This window comes from Sorex araneus, chromosome 2 (assembly GCF_027595985.1).
Source record: "Sorex araneus isolate mSorAra2 chromosome 2, mSorAra2.pri, whole genome shotgun sequence".
Classification (NCBI taxonomy): Eukaryota; Metazoa; Chordata; class Mammalia; order Eulipotyphla; family Soricidae; genus Sorex; species Sorex araneus.
This window is the reverse complement of record NC_073303.1, coordinates 268,042,967-268,064,092: the sequence shown is the minus strand read 5'-3', so window position 1 is coordinate 268,064,092 and position 21,126 is coordinate 268,042,967. Positions and strand designations below refer to the sequence as shown.

At 48.8% G+C, this 21,126-nt stretch overlaps 1 protein-coding gene across 1 annotated transcript in view; it reads left to right on the top strand.

Annotated features, from left to right (window-relative positions):
* Nucleotides 1-21,126, top strand: part of SLC9A9 (solute carrier family 9 member A9) — a 517,302-nt gene that overhangs the window by 262,376 nt on the left and 233,800 nt on the right. The window contains exon 9 of the mRNA XM_055129734.1: nucleotides 10,323-10,411. Coding sequence (XP_054985709.1) covers nucleotides 10,323-10,411 — 89 coding nt within the window. The remainder of the gene's footprint in view (nucleotides 1-10,322; nucleotides 10,412-21,126) is intronic.

Here is a 21,126-nt window from a genome sequence, read left to right as displayed (position 1 = left end):
GTTGCAGCCAGCCCCGTGAAGCTGCTCTTCCGTTTAGAGAGATCACCAGAAAGCACAGCTGGACAGGTTGCTCAAACATGCATTTTTATCATCTGCTTCCCAGCTGAGACTTTGGGGGTCAGGTTTTAGCCGCAAGCAAACTTTCAGGAACTGTCAGTAAACACCCGGAGAGTAGGATTGAAATGGCAACCTTGACGTGCCTCTCAGGAGTGCCCGCTCACAGACACTGCCGGGGCAGCAGAAACAGGCTCCGGGTTTAGCTTAGGGCAGAGTTTTCATCCATTGGAGGCTAAGGGGGAGGGTGGCCTTGTCATCCCTCTTTTTTTTCATACGGAAAGTTAAACAGGATAGCCCACGATTTACTCCATTTATACCCATTCCTTCTACCAAAGAAAACATGAAAAAGTCATGCTGAAAAAGAAGTTGTGATTTCGAAGCAGTGCTCCTGGCCTTCAGGTGAGTCACTTCTAGTGAGTGACGCAGCGAAGGGGAAGCTGAGTGGCGTCTGGCCGGTCACTAGGGAACTGACCGTGGTGTCAGAGAAAGACGGGCACTGGGCACCCGCAGGCCTCGGGCACGACACAGGCAGCTAATTCCTCTCACACCCATCACCCAGCGAGCTCTCCACTTGGGCAGAGGTGACAGGGCCTAGTTACATTGCCGCCCACGGAAAATGTGACACTCAAGGCTCGGGCCCTGCTCTATCTGTCAGGTCAGTGCTTGAAAGATTTTGTTGTGGTTTTTTATTTTTTATGAAGGCACCTTGATTACAGAGTTATCAACTCTGTAATCAACACAGTTGAGTTTCTAGTGTACTATGTTCCAGCACCCACCCCCCACCTGCATTGCCTTCCCTCCCCCAGTTTGCCCCCTAACCCCCCCTAGCCGGCCTCCTTGACAAGCCATCCTCTTTCTTTCTCTCTTTCCTTCCTTCCTTCCTTCCTTCCTTCCTTCCTTCCTTCCTTCCTTCCTTCCTTCCTTCCTTCCTTTCTCTCTCTCTCTCTCTTTCTTTCTTTCTTTCTTTCTTTCTTCTTTCTTTCTTTCTTTCTTTCTTTCTTCTTCCTTTCTTCTTTCCTTCTTTCTTTCTTTCTTTCTTTCTTTCTTTCTTTCTTTCTTTCTTTCTTCCTTTCTTTCTTTCTTTCTTTTTTTCTCTCTCTTTCTTTCTTTCTTTCTTTCTTTCTTTCTTTCTTTCTTTCTTTCTTTCTTTCTTTCTTCCTCCCTTCCTCTCTTTCTATCTTTCTCTCTTTCTTTATTGAATCACCATAGAGACAGTTACAAGCTTTCGTGTTTGAGTTTCAGTCATACAATGATCGAACACCCATCCCTCCACCAGTGCACATTCTCCACCACCAATGTCCGTGGCATTACCCCCCCTTTCCAACAGCTCCTGCCTCTGTGGCAGACTATTAATTGCCCCCCAGACTCTCTCTCTGCTTTTGGGCATTATAGCTTGCAATACAGACACTGAGAGGTTTATCATGTTTGGTCCTTTGTCTACTTTCAGTACACATCTCCCATCCTGAACGCTCCCTCCAACCATCATTGACTCAGTGATCCCTTCTCTATTCCAGCTGCCTTCTGCCCCAGCTTGTGAGACAGGCTTCTGATCAGGGAGCAATCTTCCTGGACAGGTCCATTTCCAAGCACGGCTGTTGGGGTTCGGGGCCTATGCTTTCAGTTTTGTTGTTTCTGTGGTTTAGAGATACAGAAAAGCCACGCCTCTATGCTGCCTATTATTATATTTTGTGTTGAGGCTACACCCAGCTGTGTTCAAGGCTTATTCCTGGTTCTATGCTTTGGGGTCACTCCTGACAGTGCTTAGGGGACGATATGCAGGGCCAGGAATCGAACTGGAACAGATCATGTGCCAGGCAAGTGCCTGACCCCTGTACTTTCCCTCCAGCCCTTGAAAGATTTTACTAGAATAAATATTCAAAGAGGAACTTGGGAGAGTCTTTTTCACAATATAGAAGAAGGAAAGATTTTTCAGATGAAAGGATTATTACGGGCCAGGCTGGTATTTTTCTTGATCTGAGTGAGTTGGCTGATTATTTCTCATCTCCAGTCCTCAGCCCCATCCCCTCCCCACTTGGCAAAAACATGCCTGAGACTCTTAAGGAAGCTTTTAGCTCAGAGGTGAATGTGTCCCATTTGGCTCACCACTGATGCATTGCACGGCTGGATGGGAAATATATTTTGAGATCTCAGTAAATAAAACAAATCACCAGGAGAGGACTTTGTTTGAATTGTTTCTCGAGACAAATCTGGCGAGTTTCTGCTCGAAAGTACATGTCATTCATTAGCTGGCATCTCAGCTCAAAACGGCACCCGCTTTCATATTGACAGGACCATGGGAATCCGACTTAATTAGCCAACAATTCACCCACAAATGAGGTGCACTGAGCATTTTTCCAAGCCCCAACTAAAACCTGGAGTCTCAAACTGAGGTATCCAAGGCGTAGTAACAGGTACCTAGAATTCTCAGGGGATTAGTTAACCAACACCCTGAGCCCAGAGCAAACACACCAGGATGTCACCTCAATAAACACAGGTGTAGAGAGCATCTTCTCACAGAATAACTCATTAGCTCACATCTGCACTCGCGTGAACTGAGAGCTCATCCATTCAGCATTCAGTTTTGCCCATGTACCTGGAGCGGTGGACAAATTTACCTTTCTCTCATCACTGGAAGTGTTTTTCGCCACTATTAAACCTCTCCTCATGGTGCCAGGAGGCAGAGAGGAAACGGAGAGTCCTTTTCTTTCTCCCTCACCTGTATTCTGCACTGGCTTCTAGGAAGGCGTGGGTAGGTACAGGATGTAAATCAGCACCGCAGTGGCGGAGGGACAAGCCCCAGGTCCCTCTGACTCCTGGAGCCAACTGGTCATTTCCTCAAAATGGGGAGCATGAGGGAATGAACGTTGGCAGCCGGAAGGGAGTCCGTTCAGAAGCCTTCTGGGTTCTCTGCTGTGGACACTCTGCCCAGAAAGGGACATGGGCGATAGGGGTGACACTGCAGAGTAGAGATTTAGGGATACTGTGAAGGCTGTCCCCAAGGAGGCGAAAGGGCCAGAGAGAAGCCAGATGCATGCCCAGCAGCTGAGGGAGAAGGGACGTTTGTTTGTGCCTCACCCCCAGCTAACTGCCATCCTCACTCACTCATATTGTGGTAGGCCATCATTCTTTTTCTTTTGGGGTCACACCCAGCGATGTGCAGGGGTAACTCCTGGCTCTGCACTCAGGAATTACTCTTGGCGATGCTTGGGGGACCCTACGGGATGCTGAAGATTGAATCCAGGTCTGCCGTGTGCGAAGCAAATGCCCTCCCCCCCTGTACTGTCACTCCAGTTCAGCCATCTCTTTTTTTAAATGGAAACTTGTAAGCCCTGCATTCTAGACACGCAGTCACATGTAAATGTGCATGTGGTAAGCATGTATCCCTGCACTCAGCACTGGGACAAACCAGAGAGAGGAGCTCAGGTCTTGCGCTGTTTTCGAGATTGACTTTCTCACGTCCCACTGACTCATGCGTCATCTCTGGGCTGTGTCTCGGCTGTGAACTTGATCACCATTGTCCTCTCTGGAAACTTGGAGTCCTTCAGATTCCCTGAAGGAGTTTTACAGTTTTTTGTCTTCCTTTAAAAAAAAAACTTTGACTTCTTCATTTCAGGTTCACTTTCGGCCGTGGTGGTAGGAAACCTGTCAGAAATGTCTTTTTTTTTTCACGAGATCAAAAATAAATAAAAGTGTGGCATGGAAAAATAACCCAGCAACCTTAAAACCCCTCAGTGTATAGACTGAGAGTAAGATGCATTTTTCCCTTCTCACTCACTCTTTTTCTGTGTTTGATGACATAATCAATATTTCCTGTCCAAAATGCAATATTCTGCCATCTTAGAAACCCCTCCAGTCTGCATTTAATGTCAAAGAAAATCATGCTCTATGTGACAGACGGTTATTTTTCAGCTTCCGTATCTGAAGGCTTCATCGGCCTTTAATGAGAAAAGAACTACTGAATAATGTTATCAGTGGCAGAGACTCCGTGACGGTAGTTCAGAATAAAAGAAATTTAAATATTTGAAGAAAATGGACCCCACACTAATAAATCCAGATAAATATCTATTTGCACGGGCGGATCAAAAACCAATTTCCCCTGTGTTCTCTTTTCACAGCCGATAAATATTTCCTGGCATAGGAATCTGTGGGCTTGAGAAACCTGCAGGTTTCTGATGAGCAGGTGAATGATGTCCCCTGGGCTCTGTCCTGGGGTGACAATAATGGAGGAGAAAGGACAGAGAGCCAGTCCAGGACAAGGGTGGGGTCAAGGTAGGGAGACCAGGTAGCATGGTTGAGAGCAAGTCGATGTGAAGTGGCAGGATCCTCTAGAATTCTCTACACCCACGGATGCAGACTTCCGGCACCTATGAAAACTACTTGTCACCCTTGCTTAAGGTTGGACGGTTCTTGGACGTCATCGAGAGCAGAACTTGGCAAGGTTTCTTGCCACCGGTGATATGATAAAGAAGGTTGAACATGTCTGCCCACTTGCATGTTCCTTCAGCCCAAAGGGTGCTTATGGACTTGAGAACCCCCCTCCCAGGGTGCTAATTTAAAAAATGATGAAATTCTTCGATTTTCTTCCATCTTCACTGGGTTTTCTTATAGATCTCCACATAAAGGACACAAAGCGAGTCCTCTTCTCTACTTCTCTGAGAGGAAAACAACGGGCCAGGCAGTGAGCTTAGTGCACAAGTGGTTCTGGGAACTCTGGCTGGATAGATCCCCAGGCCCAGAGGAGCCCTTTTTGGCTTAGGCTGTAGCCAACCACACAGCGAGCCTTGGTTGTGCACACATCTCGCCACATGGCACTGTTTAGCCTCACAGTTGCTCTCCAAGAGGACCCACAAGGATTCTAGTACCAGTGGTACTCTGTCCATCAAAAAGCTAATTGTCCTCTGAAAACTGATCTTTCTGAAAAAACTTAATGTCTCAGCCAAAGCACTATTTTTTCCAAAGAATTATGGTTCTCTTCTTGCTAGCTTCTATCTCTTTTTGTTAATTAATTTGATCTTAACTGTGTAGCTTATTTTTTGTTGGTTCTTGTTCCTGTTTGATGATTTCCAGAAGCCAGTCCTGGGGTTCACACACCACTTTGAAACCCCACTATGCCCCTCCAGAAGGCAGACTTGTACATGCACATACGTCTGAAAATCTTCCCCAGCCATTTCTCAGTTTCTTTCAGAGTTTCTTCTTGGTGTAGGCCCCCCAGATGAGATGTCTTTGAGCACACCCTATCTAGCTGTGGCTCGGAGAGTGGATGAGATTCCATTCATCGTTGCCACCCCACTCCAGAAACACAACTTGAGTCTGAGATCTTACTTATGAGACATAGTGATTGCACTTATCAGCGCTCGCTTTTCCAGTAGAGGTGGGAACAGGATAATTCAATTTTATTCTTGTTAAGATAGAAAATGAAGGAAAATTCTGTCAGCAGAGATTAACATACTAGGTACTTCATACTTCTAATTTTTAAATAAGACTAGAGCTACTAAAACCTATGACAGAAATACTTTCCTCTGCAGAACAAGCTACCAGACTATTTTAGGAACGGGAGGGTTGGGAACCAGAAGACCCAGGTGCAATTCTGGGCTCTTTCTCATTACTAGCTCTAGCCCTAACCCTCCCCGCAAGTCATAATTAGAGACCCAAAGTCCTAGTACGGACCGTTTTTTGTTTATTTTGCGCCCCGTCCCCAACTGCGCTTAGGGTTAGGGCTTACTGCTGGTTCTGTTCAGGTATCACTCCTAGCAGTACTTGGGTAGGGTACTCAGAGCACCCAGGATCCAAACCTGATGGCAAGGCAGGCTCTTTACCCTCTGAACTTCTCTCCAGGTTTTCTCCATGCCACTTTTTTGAAGAACACTGATGCAAGTGGTAAGTAGCATTGGCATGAGCTTGAGTTCGGTCCTCTGGGACTTTGATAGCATCTCAGTGGCCACAGGCATTGACTCGTATAGAGGAGGAGAGAGCTAGGTTGACAAACCTTCAGGAATCTGAGACCCGTCGACACTTTGGGAAGAGAAGACCCAGAGAGCGCTTGTTGGGATTCTGTCGGCTAATGACTGAGATTTAATGCAGGAAACTGGGAGAATGGGTGGAGAGATGAAAGCTGAAGAAGGATGTGGAGCAGCCAGGGGGATCGCCACAGGAAGCAGGTGCCCCTGGGACTGGGGGAGCAAGGGGAAGGGAATCTAGGAACTCCCAAAGAGACTCAGACCACTAAGGGTGCTGCCGACAGGAACAGCATTCTCTGAGAAGAGGCTCAGGCTGGAAGTGCAGGAAATAACCAAACAGGAAACAGGAAAAGAGGCTCCGAGCAGCTGACCAAACAACCAGAAACCAGAAGGAGCAAGGTCTTGCTCCAGCTGCCTCTCCCCCTGGGTGCCCCACAGGCCCCAGCAAAGGCGTCTGACCCAGCATCACAGGTGGGGGCACAGAGGAGACCCTAGCTTGTTGACAAAAGCCAAGAACACTTGGGCTGGTCCCTGACAGGGGAGTTTGTCTGCGGGAACAGCAAGCCCCATGGGTCAGAATGCAGCCACTCAAAGCCTGCGCTGCAAGGCGGAAGGCTGTCCACTCTGAATCAGTGTGGGTGGCTGGAAATGCCGTGGAGAATGAACGAATTTAGAGGAGACATTTCAGAGTGTGTTTGGGCTTGTAAAAGTCATACTGATTTCAGTAACGTGTGCACGTCTTATCATGCACCAGGTTATGGAATATAGTCCTGCATGCTGACACACCATGGTCAGCTCAGCCTGGCTGCTTTCCTTTTATTTCTCCAAGCTCTGGTCATATAGGCACACTCTTCACTGTTTGTTGCTCGTGTGATGGATCCTTACACAAAACTCAGAAAGCGGTGGCAGAAATATTGTCTGACAGGGCGCTGATAGAGGCCAGGAACTGGAAATCAGGGGAGCTAGGAGAGAGAATGACCCCAAATGAGAGGTCCAGCCAGCTCTGCAAAGTCATCTTCATCACATCCCCGGCGGTGCCCCGGGGGCATCAGAAATGATATTTCTTGCATAGTGCAAGATTTCCTTCAAAGATTTATGGATGGTCTGTCCTAGGCAGAAAAGCTCAGGAAGGCTGGCCCTGTCTGTCTCAGTTCTGCCACTTTCAAGGTGATCTGAAGTAAATTGCTTTGGTTCCTTACATGAAGATGGGGAAGTTCAACCATTGATTCAACAAACATGTGGTGGGCACCTCCTGTGCGCTTGGCCTTGCTCTGGGGGTTAGAGTAATGGGTCTCACTGGGACTTAATGGGGTGGGGGAGAATAAAAGCCTGACTGGATAAACAGTGAGGTGGTGTAAGGTGTATGAGCACAGTAAGAGATATATCAAGCTTAGAGGTTGGTTCTTCCTGAGGACAGATGTATATATGAGTATATACATCTCACTATATACTCCAGACCACACTCCTCAGGCCAGGTTAGTCTCCCTACCCCAGCAGGGTCCTTATCCAGTGACCTCTTTTGAGTCATGACAGAGTTTATCCATGAACGTGCTCTTAACTTATAGTTGAGTATTATGGCACTTGGCCTGGCCCATTTCTATGCCAGGGTAGCTCACAGCTTGTCCTGGGTCCGTTCAGTCCCTCACCGGGACCCTGCTTTGGGGGTGCTAGGAACTAAGGGAAACTGAGGCAGATGTCCAGGAGTGAATATTATTCAAGTCAATTAACTCCCAAGTACAAAAGTATAATATTGACTATCTTCCTGTGTCCATACAAAAAGGACATAAATCCATGGTAAGGGATAGAACAGAACAAGATAGCTGGGTGGTGGATAGTGAGAGGAATCCTTCTTACAACAGGACTGAGAGGTGCTAGTAATAGGAACCCCTAAAGGAAGACGGAGGAACCACAGGGGCACCTGGGGAAGTGTCTTCCGAGAGGTGTGAACCAGGGCACGAGGCAGCCTGATGGGCTTGGTAAGAATAGTGGACAGTAAGGCTTGGGATGGAGGGACAGGCCATAGGGAGGAGAGAAAGGACCAGATCCTGCAGGACCTGCTAGCCATGGGGATCCGCTGGGAAGCAGAGTGCAGAGGGTCTTGACTGTTCTCGCAGAATCACTACTGGTGGTGTGGAGACTGGAGGCAGGCAAGGGGGAAGCAGGAACCTGTTGCTGTGACCCAGGCAGAGCAATGATAGTGGCCCATAAATGGGCATTGGGGTGGAGGTATTGGAGTGTGGTTGCATCCAGGGTGCATCTCCAAAGACAGGCCACCCAAATGGCTAATGTACACTGAGGGAGACCAAAAGGGGGGCGTCTCGGTCTGGCCTCTGCTTCAGGAAAAGTAGAGGTGATGTTATTGAAAAGCAGAGTTGGTGGGAGGGGTCGGGTAATTGTGGGAATAAATCCTCCAGGACATAATAAATCTGTATAAGACACCAACCAAATTAGGTCCTTGATCCAGAGTCGGTCTCAAGCCATCTGATTCCTCTTCCTCCCTGTCCCGGGCTCGTGCTGAGAATGATTTATGCACACCTACACCTTCTGCCCACACTCCCTACTCTGCCCCCACACCCTCCGTACTTCCACACTCTCTGCTTTGTGCACCAACATATGGTTAAGTCCAAATGGTCCAACAATGGATGTGAGAAGGATACAACAGAGAAACCTAACCCAGAAAATCTCCCAACAGAATCAGTAGAGAGTCGTAGCAGTATGCATGCAATCATTTTTGGCCATAAAGCACTCCAGAAGTCTAAAAGTTTCCCTTGGATTGGTTATTTCATCAGAGAAGGAGTGTAAAGAGTGAAATACAGTATTTTGTAAGCATTTCCCTGGAATGTCTGAAGAAAGGATAAAGAGTTACCCCCAAATCAATAGAAATGCCCACTGCACTCATACTTCTGAACAAAATATCATTTAATTTTCACCTGAAATTTTGAAACATATTATTAAAAGGCTTGTTACTGTTTTTGGCATATTGAATACACCATGGGTAGCTTGCCAGGCTCTGCCATGCAGGAGAGATACTCTCGATAGCTTGCCAGGCATGTCTCACATGGAGATATTACTAATGCCCGCTCAAGCAAATAGATGAACAATGGGATGACAGTGCTACAGTGCTACTATTAAAAGGAAATAAGTCAAATAAAGTCCCAATTTCCCTGCATTTTATATAAGTACGTCAACAGTGTTTTACCCAAAGTCACCCCACTCAAGAACCAGTGTATAAATAGAAACATATACTCTCCATATTAAAAATATGCTTGGTTTTTAAAACTTCCTTATTGCAGATTCATTTGGAATGTCGGTATTCAGTCCACATAGCTCTATACTCTTAAGAATCATCAGCCTTTAATTTATGAGTGTTTTTCATGGGGAAGATTCTGCTGCTTAAGATTCAATTTAATCCCCCTGGTCTGAGTGGAGGAATACTTACATCTTGTGTTTTTCCCAGCATCTCCTTGATACTCAATTTCCCACAATTAATCAAAAATCTTTCCTTTGAAGGAGAAAGTGGGTCCCACCCTCACCCCTAACCCAGCCCAGGGCTAATAACACAGAGAATCACAGAGCACAGGAACAATGACACAGAGAATTACAGAGCCCTTGAACAAAGAACATATTTAGTCTGGAGATCTGGTGAGTGTGTGTGTGTGTGTGTGTATGTATGTGTATGTGCACGTGTGTGTGTGTGTGTGTGTGTGTTTATGGAGCTAGCAAGCACCTGAGCGCCAGCTTCCCTCAGTGCCTCTGTATCTTGCCTGGATTCAACAGATTAATCAGCAGGAAAAGGATGTCCCCCACACACACCCATCAGGAGGCATGGGAAACAACCAAGGCCCCTTTCTCACTTAACTAGAGGGGCCTGGCCACGAACAACCAAGCTCTTGTAGGCTCTCATAGCTTTGCCTACTAAACGATGGGAGGCAGGTGTCTTGCAAGCTCCTCAAGGTCGCAGTGGGAAGCAGACATGTGCAGAACAGACCCACGTGTAGTATCAAGTGCAGCCAGCTCGTTGCAATGGACAGAGGCGGCCCAAATTGAAGCCCAGCTATTGCTCCCGTATTGCCAAGTCTAACTAATCTCGCGAGATCAAGGAAATCGTGGGTGCCCTCGAGAACCTACTCGCTGCCTGATCCCAAAGGCCTGTAGTGAACGTCCGCAGAGAGGCCGCACCCGGCATCGAGGCCAGGGTACAGGTGGACATCTGTCATTCCCGTGGCCACTCGCCAGCAGGCCGAGCTCTGCCCTGTGCCTTTGACAGGAAAGGAAATTGGTTTTGACGGGTCTGTGTTTGCATTTCAGGCATAGTCGCCGTTCTCTTCTGCGGAGTCACGCAGGCTCATTACACCTACAACAATCTCTCGCTGGACTCCAAAATGAGGACGAAACAGGTAAAAGAACAACACCCCCCACCCCACCCCACCCCACGGCCGGTCTCTCCGCCCCGAGCAACAGTGGAGAAGCGATTCCAACAGTGCTCACGGGAAGAATTTCATTAGTGAAGGAAGAAAGGAAGCTCGAGGCTTCATTATGGGCTGGATATTTATAGATTTTTTTTCTTCCTCTAGGATAACCATTAACAATTCTCTTGGTAAGCAAAAATATGGTCCTAACAGACTCTCCCTCCTGAGAAATGTGGAACGTAGACTGTCAGTCTGCAAGATGAAAGGGCCACGGTGGGTAATAATTCGCAGCCACTTACATCTAAAAGCATTATAAAGCCTGCAAGATTGGGTAGTTACCGAGAGGGAAGGAAATGAGGAAGAGAAAGGAAGCCAAGCTCAGGCCTTAATTGGGTGCTTTCACTCCCAAGTAAACTCAACTGCCAGTTGTCACCCATCTGCCCAGTAGGCAGCTGCTGGGCTCGGAGGGTGCGAGAGGATGCTGAAATTCCTGCCATTAATGCTGGTGGCACACGCTCTGGAGCTCAGTGCTGCACGCTGGGTACCAGGGCTCAAAGGAGAGACGGGCTCCATCCTGTGCTCGAACCTGACTGGGGCTGAAGGATAAAGACAGGGACAGAACGGTCCAGTAACCCCATCAGTATCTCTGCACGGGCCCTGGGCTCGTTCTTGCAGGGCTGGGAACGGGGGTAGAAAGTTTCCGAGTTTCCGGAAGACAAGTTCCCACCGGCGCGCTCAGGTAGATGTTAACAGGGCAAAGATCTGTGATTGGGCGGGAGAGAAAGGTGACAGGCAGGGCTCCCCTGGAGCTGGGTCAGACCCTGTGCGATCAGGAATGGGCTGGCTGAGGGGAGCGGGGCTGTTGCCCGAGCTGCTCAGAGAGGCCCGTCACGGGCAGCATCCTCTGCACAATAGATCATGCCAGTCTCTGAGGCTACACACTGGATGGCCCAAGGTTGGTCCTCACTGGGCGCTGGAGGGAGAAGCTGGTCTCTCTCAGCCCCAGGCCTCTTATTCTTGGCTCGTGGCCGACCTTCTCCTGACCTTTGACTTCTCACCCACCAGTCTGCGCGTCCATCTCTCCCTTGCACTGGACACTGGCCGTGCTGGATCTGGGGCCGGCTACCCCATAGGTGCTCCTCTGTTTATTCCTGGGCGCTGGGGCCTCCGCCAGGGAAGAACGGTGGTCCTGCCCGGTCCAGAACCTCTTTACTGCTCACCCACTCCTCACATTTTCGTTCAACAACTCTTGTTTTCAATGACTCGATTTCCAAGCACAGTCCTATCCCGAGGTACTAAAGATGACGACTTCCACATATGCATGAGGGGACTTCAAAGATGACTCACCTCATGGTAAGAAGGCAGCCCCGCTCCGAGGGAAGACAAAGCCCAAACCCGGCCCGCAGCAGACTCTTTCTCCCTCCCCTTGGCTTGACAAGTGCCCCTGCGACCCCCAACTGTCCTCTAACAGATGTGGCTTCACAAGCTCACCTGTCCCCACCCAGGGAGCCTCGACTCTGGCTTCATTTTGTCTTTGTTCCCACCCGGCCATCCTTCCTGGGGCCATGGTTCCCGGTGAAGATTCTGTTTGGAAGTCGGGGGAGCCACACCCAGCCATGCACAGGGCTTGATGCTGGCTCTGTGTTCAGGGGTCCCTCCTAGAAGGGCTCAGGAAACTGTATGTAGTGCCGGGATGGCACCCGGGGTGGCCTGACCCCAGGGAACTATCTCCCCAGTCCTACCTCTCTTCATTGCTGTCCTTTCTTTTTTAAAAAAATAAGTAAATCAGGGGCTGGAGCGATAGTACAGCGGGTAGGGCATTTGCCTTGCACGCGGCCGACCCAGGTTCGATCCCCAGCGTCCCATATGGTCCCCTGAGCACCTCCAGGGGTGATTCCTGAGTGCATGAGCCAGGAGTAACCTCTGTGCATTGCCTGGTGTGACCCAAAAAGAAAAAAAAATGTAAATCAGGGGCTGGAGCAATAGCACAGCGGGTAGGGCGTTTGCCTTTCACGTGGCCGACCCGGGATCAATTCCAGCATCCCATATGGTCCCCCGAGCACCTCCAGGAGTAACTCCTGAGTGCAGAGCCAGGAGGAAGCCCTGTGCATCGCCAGGTGTGACCCAAAAGAGAAAAATAAAATAAATCAAAAATAAGTAAAGCAGTAAGTTCACGGGAAAGCTTTCCCTCTGGGGGAGGAGGTCGCACTGTTAGGCTCCAGGCTTCCTCCCGGTGGTGTTCTGATGAGCCTCTGCAGTGCCAGAGCTATGGAGCCCGAGTCGGCCCCTCCTGGGCAAGTCCCTTCCCCACTGCGCTGTCTCCCCAGCCCCCCGTCACCTCTTCTCTCTCAGAACATCCATCAGCTCTCTACACGGCCCAGTCACAGGCTGTGCCTGCAGAGCGTGTGCACATGTTTGCAGAGCACGCCTGCCAGTGCGGGCACGCACCGTCGGCTCTCCAGTTACCTTCACAGGCCACAGGCCGGGGCTCTGCCTGCTGCAGTGTAGCGAGGAGCATCCGAGCTCCGTGGGCACCGGGGGGCTGGCTGAAGGGAGCCCACGCGTGGCGTGCGGGAGCCCGTGTTCGGTCCCCAGCACCATGCCCTGTGTGGGGGAGCGGTTGCTGCAGAGCAGACGCGTGGCGGGCAGGCGTCAGCACGCTGCTGGTTCTGCTCAGGAACGGGGCGGGCTTGGCGCGGTGTGTGTGACGCGTGCCTCCTCCCCGACCACGCCGCCCAGCTTCTCTTCGCTGTCACCTGGTGAGGGGTGTCCACAGCGGCCTGCTCTGCCCCCAACCACCTACTGGAGGCCAGGGAAGGCGGTCTGTGAAATCCGGGGCCGACTCCTTAGAAGCCAGCGCTGGGCTGGAGCAGCCAAAGTGACATTATTTATAGGCATTTGATTCCTAGCATGAGCCTCTACCAGCTGCTAAAATTACTCCGTGCCGGGGATCGGGTGCAAAGACTTGGAGACCCATATAGCCTCTAAGACTCCAAGAATCAGACCAGTAGCTTTTCTGCTTTCAAATATAGTTTGTAGCTGCTACTAAGAATGGAGATGGGCCTGGTTTGCCCTTTTCTCCCACCTGTGAGAGACCTGGTGATGCTGCCCATGCACTCAGCCCCGTGGTGACTCCGCTGCCGGGCCCGTCTCCAGAGGAGACTTGGACAGCTGGGCATTCTGCTCCCAAGGCCCTGGCACACCCGCCAAGCCCTGGCCCTGGCCTCAAGCACCTGTTTGTTTCCGCAAGTGCATAGCCCCGCCCTGCCGCTGGCCCTGGACATGGCTCCCAGCTCGGAGAGGCCAGGTGAAGCACAGCTCAGAGCTGCCGGGGAGGCTGAAGGCTGTAGCCTGTGGATCAGGTACCCCACTCATGCCCCGCCTGCCTCCCCCCACCCCGCCCATCCCTCAGGCCCTCTGCTCAAGGCAGGCCAGACTCCCGCACAGTTCCATCAGCCGTCTTTGTCTTGCCTGAGGCTGAGCTTGTAAAACCTTGTGCTTCTGTTCCATCTCTGTGAATGAAAAATTCTCCTTCCTTACCCTCAGTTCCCACCCCAAAATTAATCCCAACAGATACCCAGGGGCAAATGATTTTAATCAAAATGATTCCTATTTCTTATGCATCGCCACGTATGGGGTACTCATGACATTTTTTTTTTGTCCTGGCCTTTTTGAAGTAGTCTTTCTTAGGATCACAAACCTCCACTCATTCATTCAGAGAAGAGTTTTTAGGAATGAAAGCTGTGCAGGCCACTGTGAGCTACAAGAATATCTATCTATCTATCTATCTATCTATCTATCTATCTATCTATCTATACCATATATATGGTTTTTTTTTAAATTCTAGTAGAGGGGACTTAGAGCAATCAAAACAAATTAATCAAACAAATAAAGCATCGAAAGTACTTGTAGTAAGTCCTGGGCTACAGCCCAGAAAGGGACCTAGAGAATATCCATGGAGCAGAGCTGCCACGTTAGGTGAGGCACCCAGGGACGGCTGAGAGGCGAAGACGAATCATGAAAAAGGAAGAGAAGGAAAGATGGGGGCACTGTGGAAGAACTGTCTAGAAGCTTGCAGCATCCAATACAGATGTCCCCACTGACTACGGAAGCAGGGGAGGGGTGTGTGACAGCTGGTGTCATCGAAGTGAGAGAGAGGTGGCACAGAGAACGCTTGTGAGTTTTCACTTCCAGACAGGGCAGGTGGGGATTTAAATTGTAAAAGAAGGGAGGCACCAGGTAAGCTGAGGAAGGCCACCAAATTGCAAGTGTTGATTTCTTAGATTGGGGGTCGTGTGTCAATAAAGGCAAGCTAGACTCTGGTTAAGTTGCTCGTTGGACAGAGAAGGATTCTAGCGTTCGGAAGGTGGTCTTGGCCCAAGTTAGGACTTTGGAGGTCGTTGGCTAAGGATGATACTAAACACGTGAAATGGGATGACAGCCCTGAGGCAATGGAGGAGAGGTTCCCAGGCCAAACCTTGAGGCATTCCAACAGGGAAAGGTGGGAACCAGCCAAGGAAGATGAGAAGTGTCCGTGGGGAGACAAAAGTCAAGAAACTATGGTGTTCTGGAAGCCAAATGGACAAGAAGTGCAGCAAATGATGCCAACCCCAAGGAAGACAGACCATCACTGGTGAGATTGAGAAGAACTCCACTGGTGGCTCGTAGAAAGGCAGAGTAACGTCTGATAGTGATGGGTTCAAGGGAGAATGCCAGGGAAGCGACTGGAAACCACTGTGTGTGTATAGATGAGACTTCCAAAGGCGTCTTGCTGTGAGGAAGAGCAAAGATAGCATGAGCGCTGCAGTGAGAAAGAAAGAGACCAGAGGAAATCTTTTCTATTTCTAAGCTGGGAGAAAGAATGGAACCTTAGGATATTGGCAGGAATGATCTAGAAAAGAGAATACTGTGTGCTAGAGGACTTTCCATGATTTATGTAATGGCAGAGGCAAATTATGAACTTTGAAGTTTTGTTTTCTACCTGGTAGTTCAAACTATATTCTATGATTAGTAGCTGGGAGCTAAAATTATAGGACTTTGCATCATTTATTCAGTAAACATTCCATTGTGGGCAGAAGAATGAATGAATTCATGAATCACTATCTTTATCTACTTTCAGCTGATTCATTTAGTCATTTGTTCTATATTTATTTCTATCATCTTTGAGAATTAACAAATTTTGGTGCATTTTAATATTTTTACTAAAAGACACTCTGGGATGGACAGAAATGCCTTCACGTATTTGTTTCTGAGAAGCCGGATTCTCTGCCCAGCTTTTATGGGCAAACAATGACATCTTCATTATGGTTCATTCTTTCCAGATGTTTATTTTATTCTAGCCACCGCCTACCACTTGCCCCAGTAAAATTTTGAGCGTTTATCACCATTGACTGGAAAAGCAACAGCGTACATTCAGATTAAATGTATGACTGAGGGGAGGGAAAAAAGAAGTTAACCAGAAAGAACCAACTTGAATATGCATGTGTGAGAGGCCAGGAGACACGCAGGGAACCTCTGATGAGGAGTCCAGGACCTTGGGATCCGCCTCAATCTTTATCACTTGGGTTAATTGGGGCATTGGGTTAATCGAACAGCTTCAGCTTTCTCGTCTGTGAACTGGATGATTGAGCTCTGTGAGTTTTGTTGATTATGCTCTAAACCTGATTTTTGGCCATTTGACCACGAGCCCCGGAGAATGTGTTATGCTTCATTTTCCCAGGCCGAGGTTGGGCAGGAGCCACTCGCTTGCAGGCTATAGACACGCTAGTGAGAAAAGGAACCAGCGTCAGCCATTAATCTTGAAGACAAGCCATTGAGTGCATCATTTCCGCAGACTGTCGGATCAAACCCAAGCGGGTAGCATCCAAGTCTGGGTACACACACAGTGAGGAGTTATACACGAGGCCCGGGTCCCTTTTCCTGGGGTAATCGTTTGCTTCTGCATCTCTTCTGAACATGTCTGTGTTCTTGAGTTGGAGAGTCGGAGCATTGGGACCACTGAGGGTTGGGATGTGGCTCTTTGATTCAAGCATTACCTCCATGTGGTTTCTGTGGTTGCTTGACAGGCACCAGGCTAGAAGCCAAGTGACAGGAGCAAATGAAACCTTGTTTTTGCCTCAGGAGCTCCTAATATAACAGAGGAAGTGTGCGCACGCACGCACGTGTGTGCAAACACACACATATACGCACATGCACACACATGCACACACACACACAACACATACATACACACATGTACATATACACATGCACATACACACATGCACACACATGCACTCATACACACATACACACAAATACACATGCACACATACAGCCACACACATACACACATGCATGCACGCACAGACACACACAGACATACACACATGCACACTTACACACACCGCACACACGCATATACATGCACTCATACACATATGCACACACATACACATATGCACATACACACAAACACATGTGCACACATACAGACACGTGCATACACACAAACACCCATATACACACACTCACACACATGCACACACATACACATATGCACATACACACAAACACATGTGCACACATACAGACATGCACATACACACACACAAACACACACATGTGCACAGCAACCCCCTCCCCCCACCGTGGCCAGTGTTACCCACAATGTGCCGTGAGGAGCAGGCTCGGGGTTGTGTTCTGGACCCAGTGTGTCTGGGAAGGGGCGTGCGGCAGGCGGCATCCAGAGCGGGTTACAGAACAGGAGATCACAAGTAGACGCCCTGCAGTGGTGAGAGCAAAGAGAATCCGGAAGCATGACACTGGAAAAGAGCTTGACAGGTGCCAGAGACAAAGAGGGTGGCACCGTCCCTGGGTCCAGACTGCTGGCTCTTGGGGGAGGCTGGTCCATGCTGGGGAGCACCAGAGGGAGCGGGAGGAGAGGAGCTGGAAGCCAGGGGGAGGGGTCGGGCTCAGCTCTGTAGGTCGGCCTGCGCTACTTTAAGAACTGTGTCCTACAAGGGTAATTGCTTGAAGGCTTTTAACCAGAGACGCCATAATCTCTTCTTTGTGCCTCCAGAGATTGCATTTTCTTAGAGAAAATGACATCCATCCGTGAGCGCCGTGTGCCGGCTCACCACGCTTCCTTCTGATAAACCACTTACACATGGAACATGGCACTGTATCACTGTCATCCTGTTGTTCATCAATTTGCTGGAGCGGGCACCAGTAATGTCTCCATTCATCCCAACCCTGAGATTTCAGCAGCCTCTCATTACTCGTCCTTCCCCACGGTGCTGCACTGGAGGCTCTTTCAGGGTCAGGGGAATGAGACCCGTTATTGTTACTGTTTTTGGCGTATTGAATACATCATGGGGAGCTTGCCAGGCTCTGCCATGCCGTCAGGATATTCTCGGTAGCTTGCCAGGTTTTCTGAGAGGCAGAACTAGACAATAAGAGGTCACAAGGCCACATTCATTTCCGGGAGCTTTGTTTAATAAAATATACCCCCAAAAATACACAGCTTCCCATTCCCAAACCTAAATTTTCCTTTAACACAATCATGTTAGCTTGGCAAGTCTATTCAGCTCTTCACAGTCTATAGGCCAAAGCTCTTAATCCAGAGCACGGCAATGCTTCCATATTTCTGACCTGTCTAGCCTCTTAGGGTGATGTGGGCTGCATGAAAAGTTTGCATAGGGTTTTTGCCTTGAACTTGGGAGTTCACTAAATTCTTGCTGAATTACTAAGTGAAGGAATGAAGGAGTGAATGAGGATTATTAGCAGTCCAAGAGAAAACAATAAAAGGAGCCATATATGCTAATGAATGGCTTTATTTCATTCGGGTGGGATGCATTAATTTAAATCAAGTGAGTTGGATGCTTCAAGCAAACATGTAGGGCAAGTCTAAGATAGAGAAAGAAAGATTAAGTACAATTAATTCCATTACTTGCATGAGTTTCCTGCAGTGTCTGTGCCTTATTGATTTGCATTACAGTGGTTTGTGATTATGGCTTTCTGCAATCTTTCTCGGTCACTCTTAACAAAAGCAGCCACGTTCAGTCCCGGTTACCTGCTCCCAGGCGCCGTGGAGAGTGTGAGATGGGCGACAATACCTCCCTGGCTTTGAGAAGTTAGATCAAAGATATCTTCATAAAGCATAGAATCGCCTTTTTTTTTTTTTGGAAAACTCTAATTACATTTCTTTTGTTAAGATTTCTCCCACTTTTCTTGTTCCCTTCAAAGTATCTTTAAAAATACCATCATAGGAGGGTTGAATTTATAAATGATGGCAAAGTGTTTAAATTTCTCCTTCGCTAAGCTGGTGATTCTTTTCAATGAAACTCATTATATTGTATAAAAGACATTTAGTAGTGCAGCTAATAAGTGTTCTCTTTTAAATGCTAATGAGAGTGCAGCTCCCACCGCATTGCCAGAACATCCTGCACTTTCTCGGTGCCCAGAGAGAGTTCTTTTCTGTGAGGCCCTCGTTAAGAAGCCTCACTCCACAGCCAGCCAGCTTAACACAGGGCCACCTAGGACCAAGGGGCACTGAGGCAGTAGGGACCCCCCTCTGCTCAGGTACAAAGAGGAGCCAGCAAGACAGAGTCGCTTTCCCTTGAAAATGGGTCCTGCAACTTTGTTTCTGTTAAACCGCAACTGTACCATCAACTTCACTACAGCTCAGTCGCGCTCCCCTCTGGATCAGTTTGCCGTAGTACATCCTTTCAGCGCAGGATGTTTCTTGTTTGTTTGGGTTGGGGGGCCACACCCCACGGTACTCAGGACTTACTTCTCGTTGTTTGCTCAGGAATCACTTCTGGTGGTGCTCCAGGGACCCATATGGGGCACCAGGGATCGAAAACGGGTTGGATGCATGCAAAGCAAGCATCCTAATGCTGTAGTATTACTCTGGTTCTCCAGCGGAAGATTTTAATTTTTAAGATCCACAAAGTTCAGAGGTAGGTGGAGCCATAAGCTTGCAATCCTGAGATTTTTCCGGAGGAGACTGAAGCTAAAGGGAGTTTGATGACTGAGGAGAGATGGCCGAAAGAGAGAGCCCATGCTCCAGCTCAGAACTTGGATTAAATTCAATTGCACTCAGTTAAAAATGGGTCATTCCTTAGAGGTATTATCTGAGCGACTACTACAGCCATATAATAGTTACCAAGTCCAGTCCGCGTAACAAATTCCTTCCACATTTTGCAGCTGGAGACAGCTCGTTTTTATGGTTTCATCCGGATGTTCATTCTGGATCCGAGTCTGGGAGTTCTGGAAAGGATTGAGGATCCTTCAGGAGGAGGCAGACGAACGATGACCAAGGGTTCAATTCTCAAGTCTGGGCCTGAAGGAAGGATCCACTCTGGGCAGCTGATGGCAGCGGGTGGAGCCCCCCAGGGTACAATGATAGAAAAAGCCCCAACACCTCTTAGTCACCAGCCTCTGAGCCCACACTCTGCTCCTTCCATTTTTATTCTGCTTCCCAGAAGCAAGTCGGCTGAGACAGTGCTCGCTGGGAGGGAGGGCAACGAAGGGCCCCCGTGTCCAGGACAGAGTGAAGAGCCATGAGTGTGTTCTTGTTTGGTTTGGTTTGGGGATCACACCTCCCTGTGCTCAGGGCTTACTCCTGGCTCTTGGGGGTCACTCCTCCTGGGGGTGCCGGGTGGAACTTGGCTTGGCGGGGGGCAAGGCTAACTCCCTACCCACTGTGCTTCCTCTCTGGCCCTGCCAACGTTCTGAGCCACGGGGGCTCTGATGGCAGGTTGGGAAATTATGGGTCAATAAGGTTCAAGTTGAATATTCATATTTTTTTACTTCTACAGTCAACTTTCTTTTCCTAATAAATCATCTCTGCACTCCAGAATGTCCAAAATTATAATAACAACTGTCAAGCATCCAATCATACCAGGCATTGAAAAAACAGATGTGTCATATAAACACGCCTAATTCATAGCCGTCCCCACCTCCACCAGAGAAATATACGCCTATTTGTGAACTTTTGCCAACCTCAGAGAAGTAAATGCACTGAGTCATGAACCATAGCCGGCTCTGATATTTGGTCATTTTTCTCTATGTGTTTCGAGACTTTTCCTGTAGACTATCATACATATGCGCTTCCTCCCTCTGCCACCTTTTTCTGAATACAGGAAGCCGAGTGTATCTGCTACTTATTTTCACAAATGACACTTAGATTCATTTATCGATTCTACATCACTGGTTCCTCAGTGTCACTCCAGTTCCCATGATCACACCCTCCTTCTTTCTATCTTTCTGTCTTTTATCCACTCCTCTCCTCTTTCTCTACCCATCCCTCTTCACCCACCATCTTCATCCCATCCCTTCTTCACTCCCTCCCTTCTTCACCTCACACCTTCTCCTCCACCTCAATGTTTCTTCTCCACCCCATACCCTTTCTGCATCCCATCCCCACTCCTCTCCCACCCCCTCTCCCCACCCCTCCTCCCTTACCCAGTGCCCCTGTCACCCCCTGTCTCCTGTCCTTGAGGGGTAATGAATTCAAGGAATCTTGTCCATGTGACCACCAAACTTCCTTTTATTTTTTGGTTTTTGGGTCACACCTGGTGATGCACAGGAGTTACTCCTGGCTCTGCACTCAGGAATTACTCCTGGCGTGCTCAGGGGACCCTATGGGATGCTGGGAATCGAACCTGGGTCGGCCTCGTGCAAGACAAATGCCCTACCCGCTGTGCTACTGCTCCAGC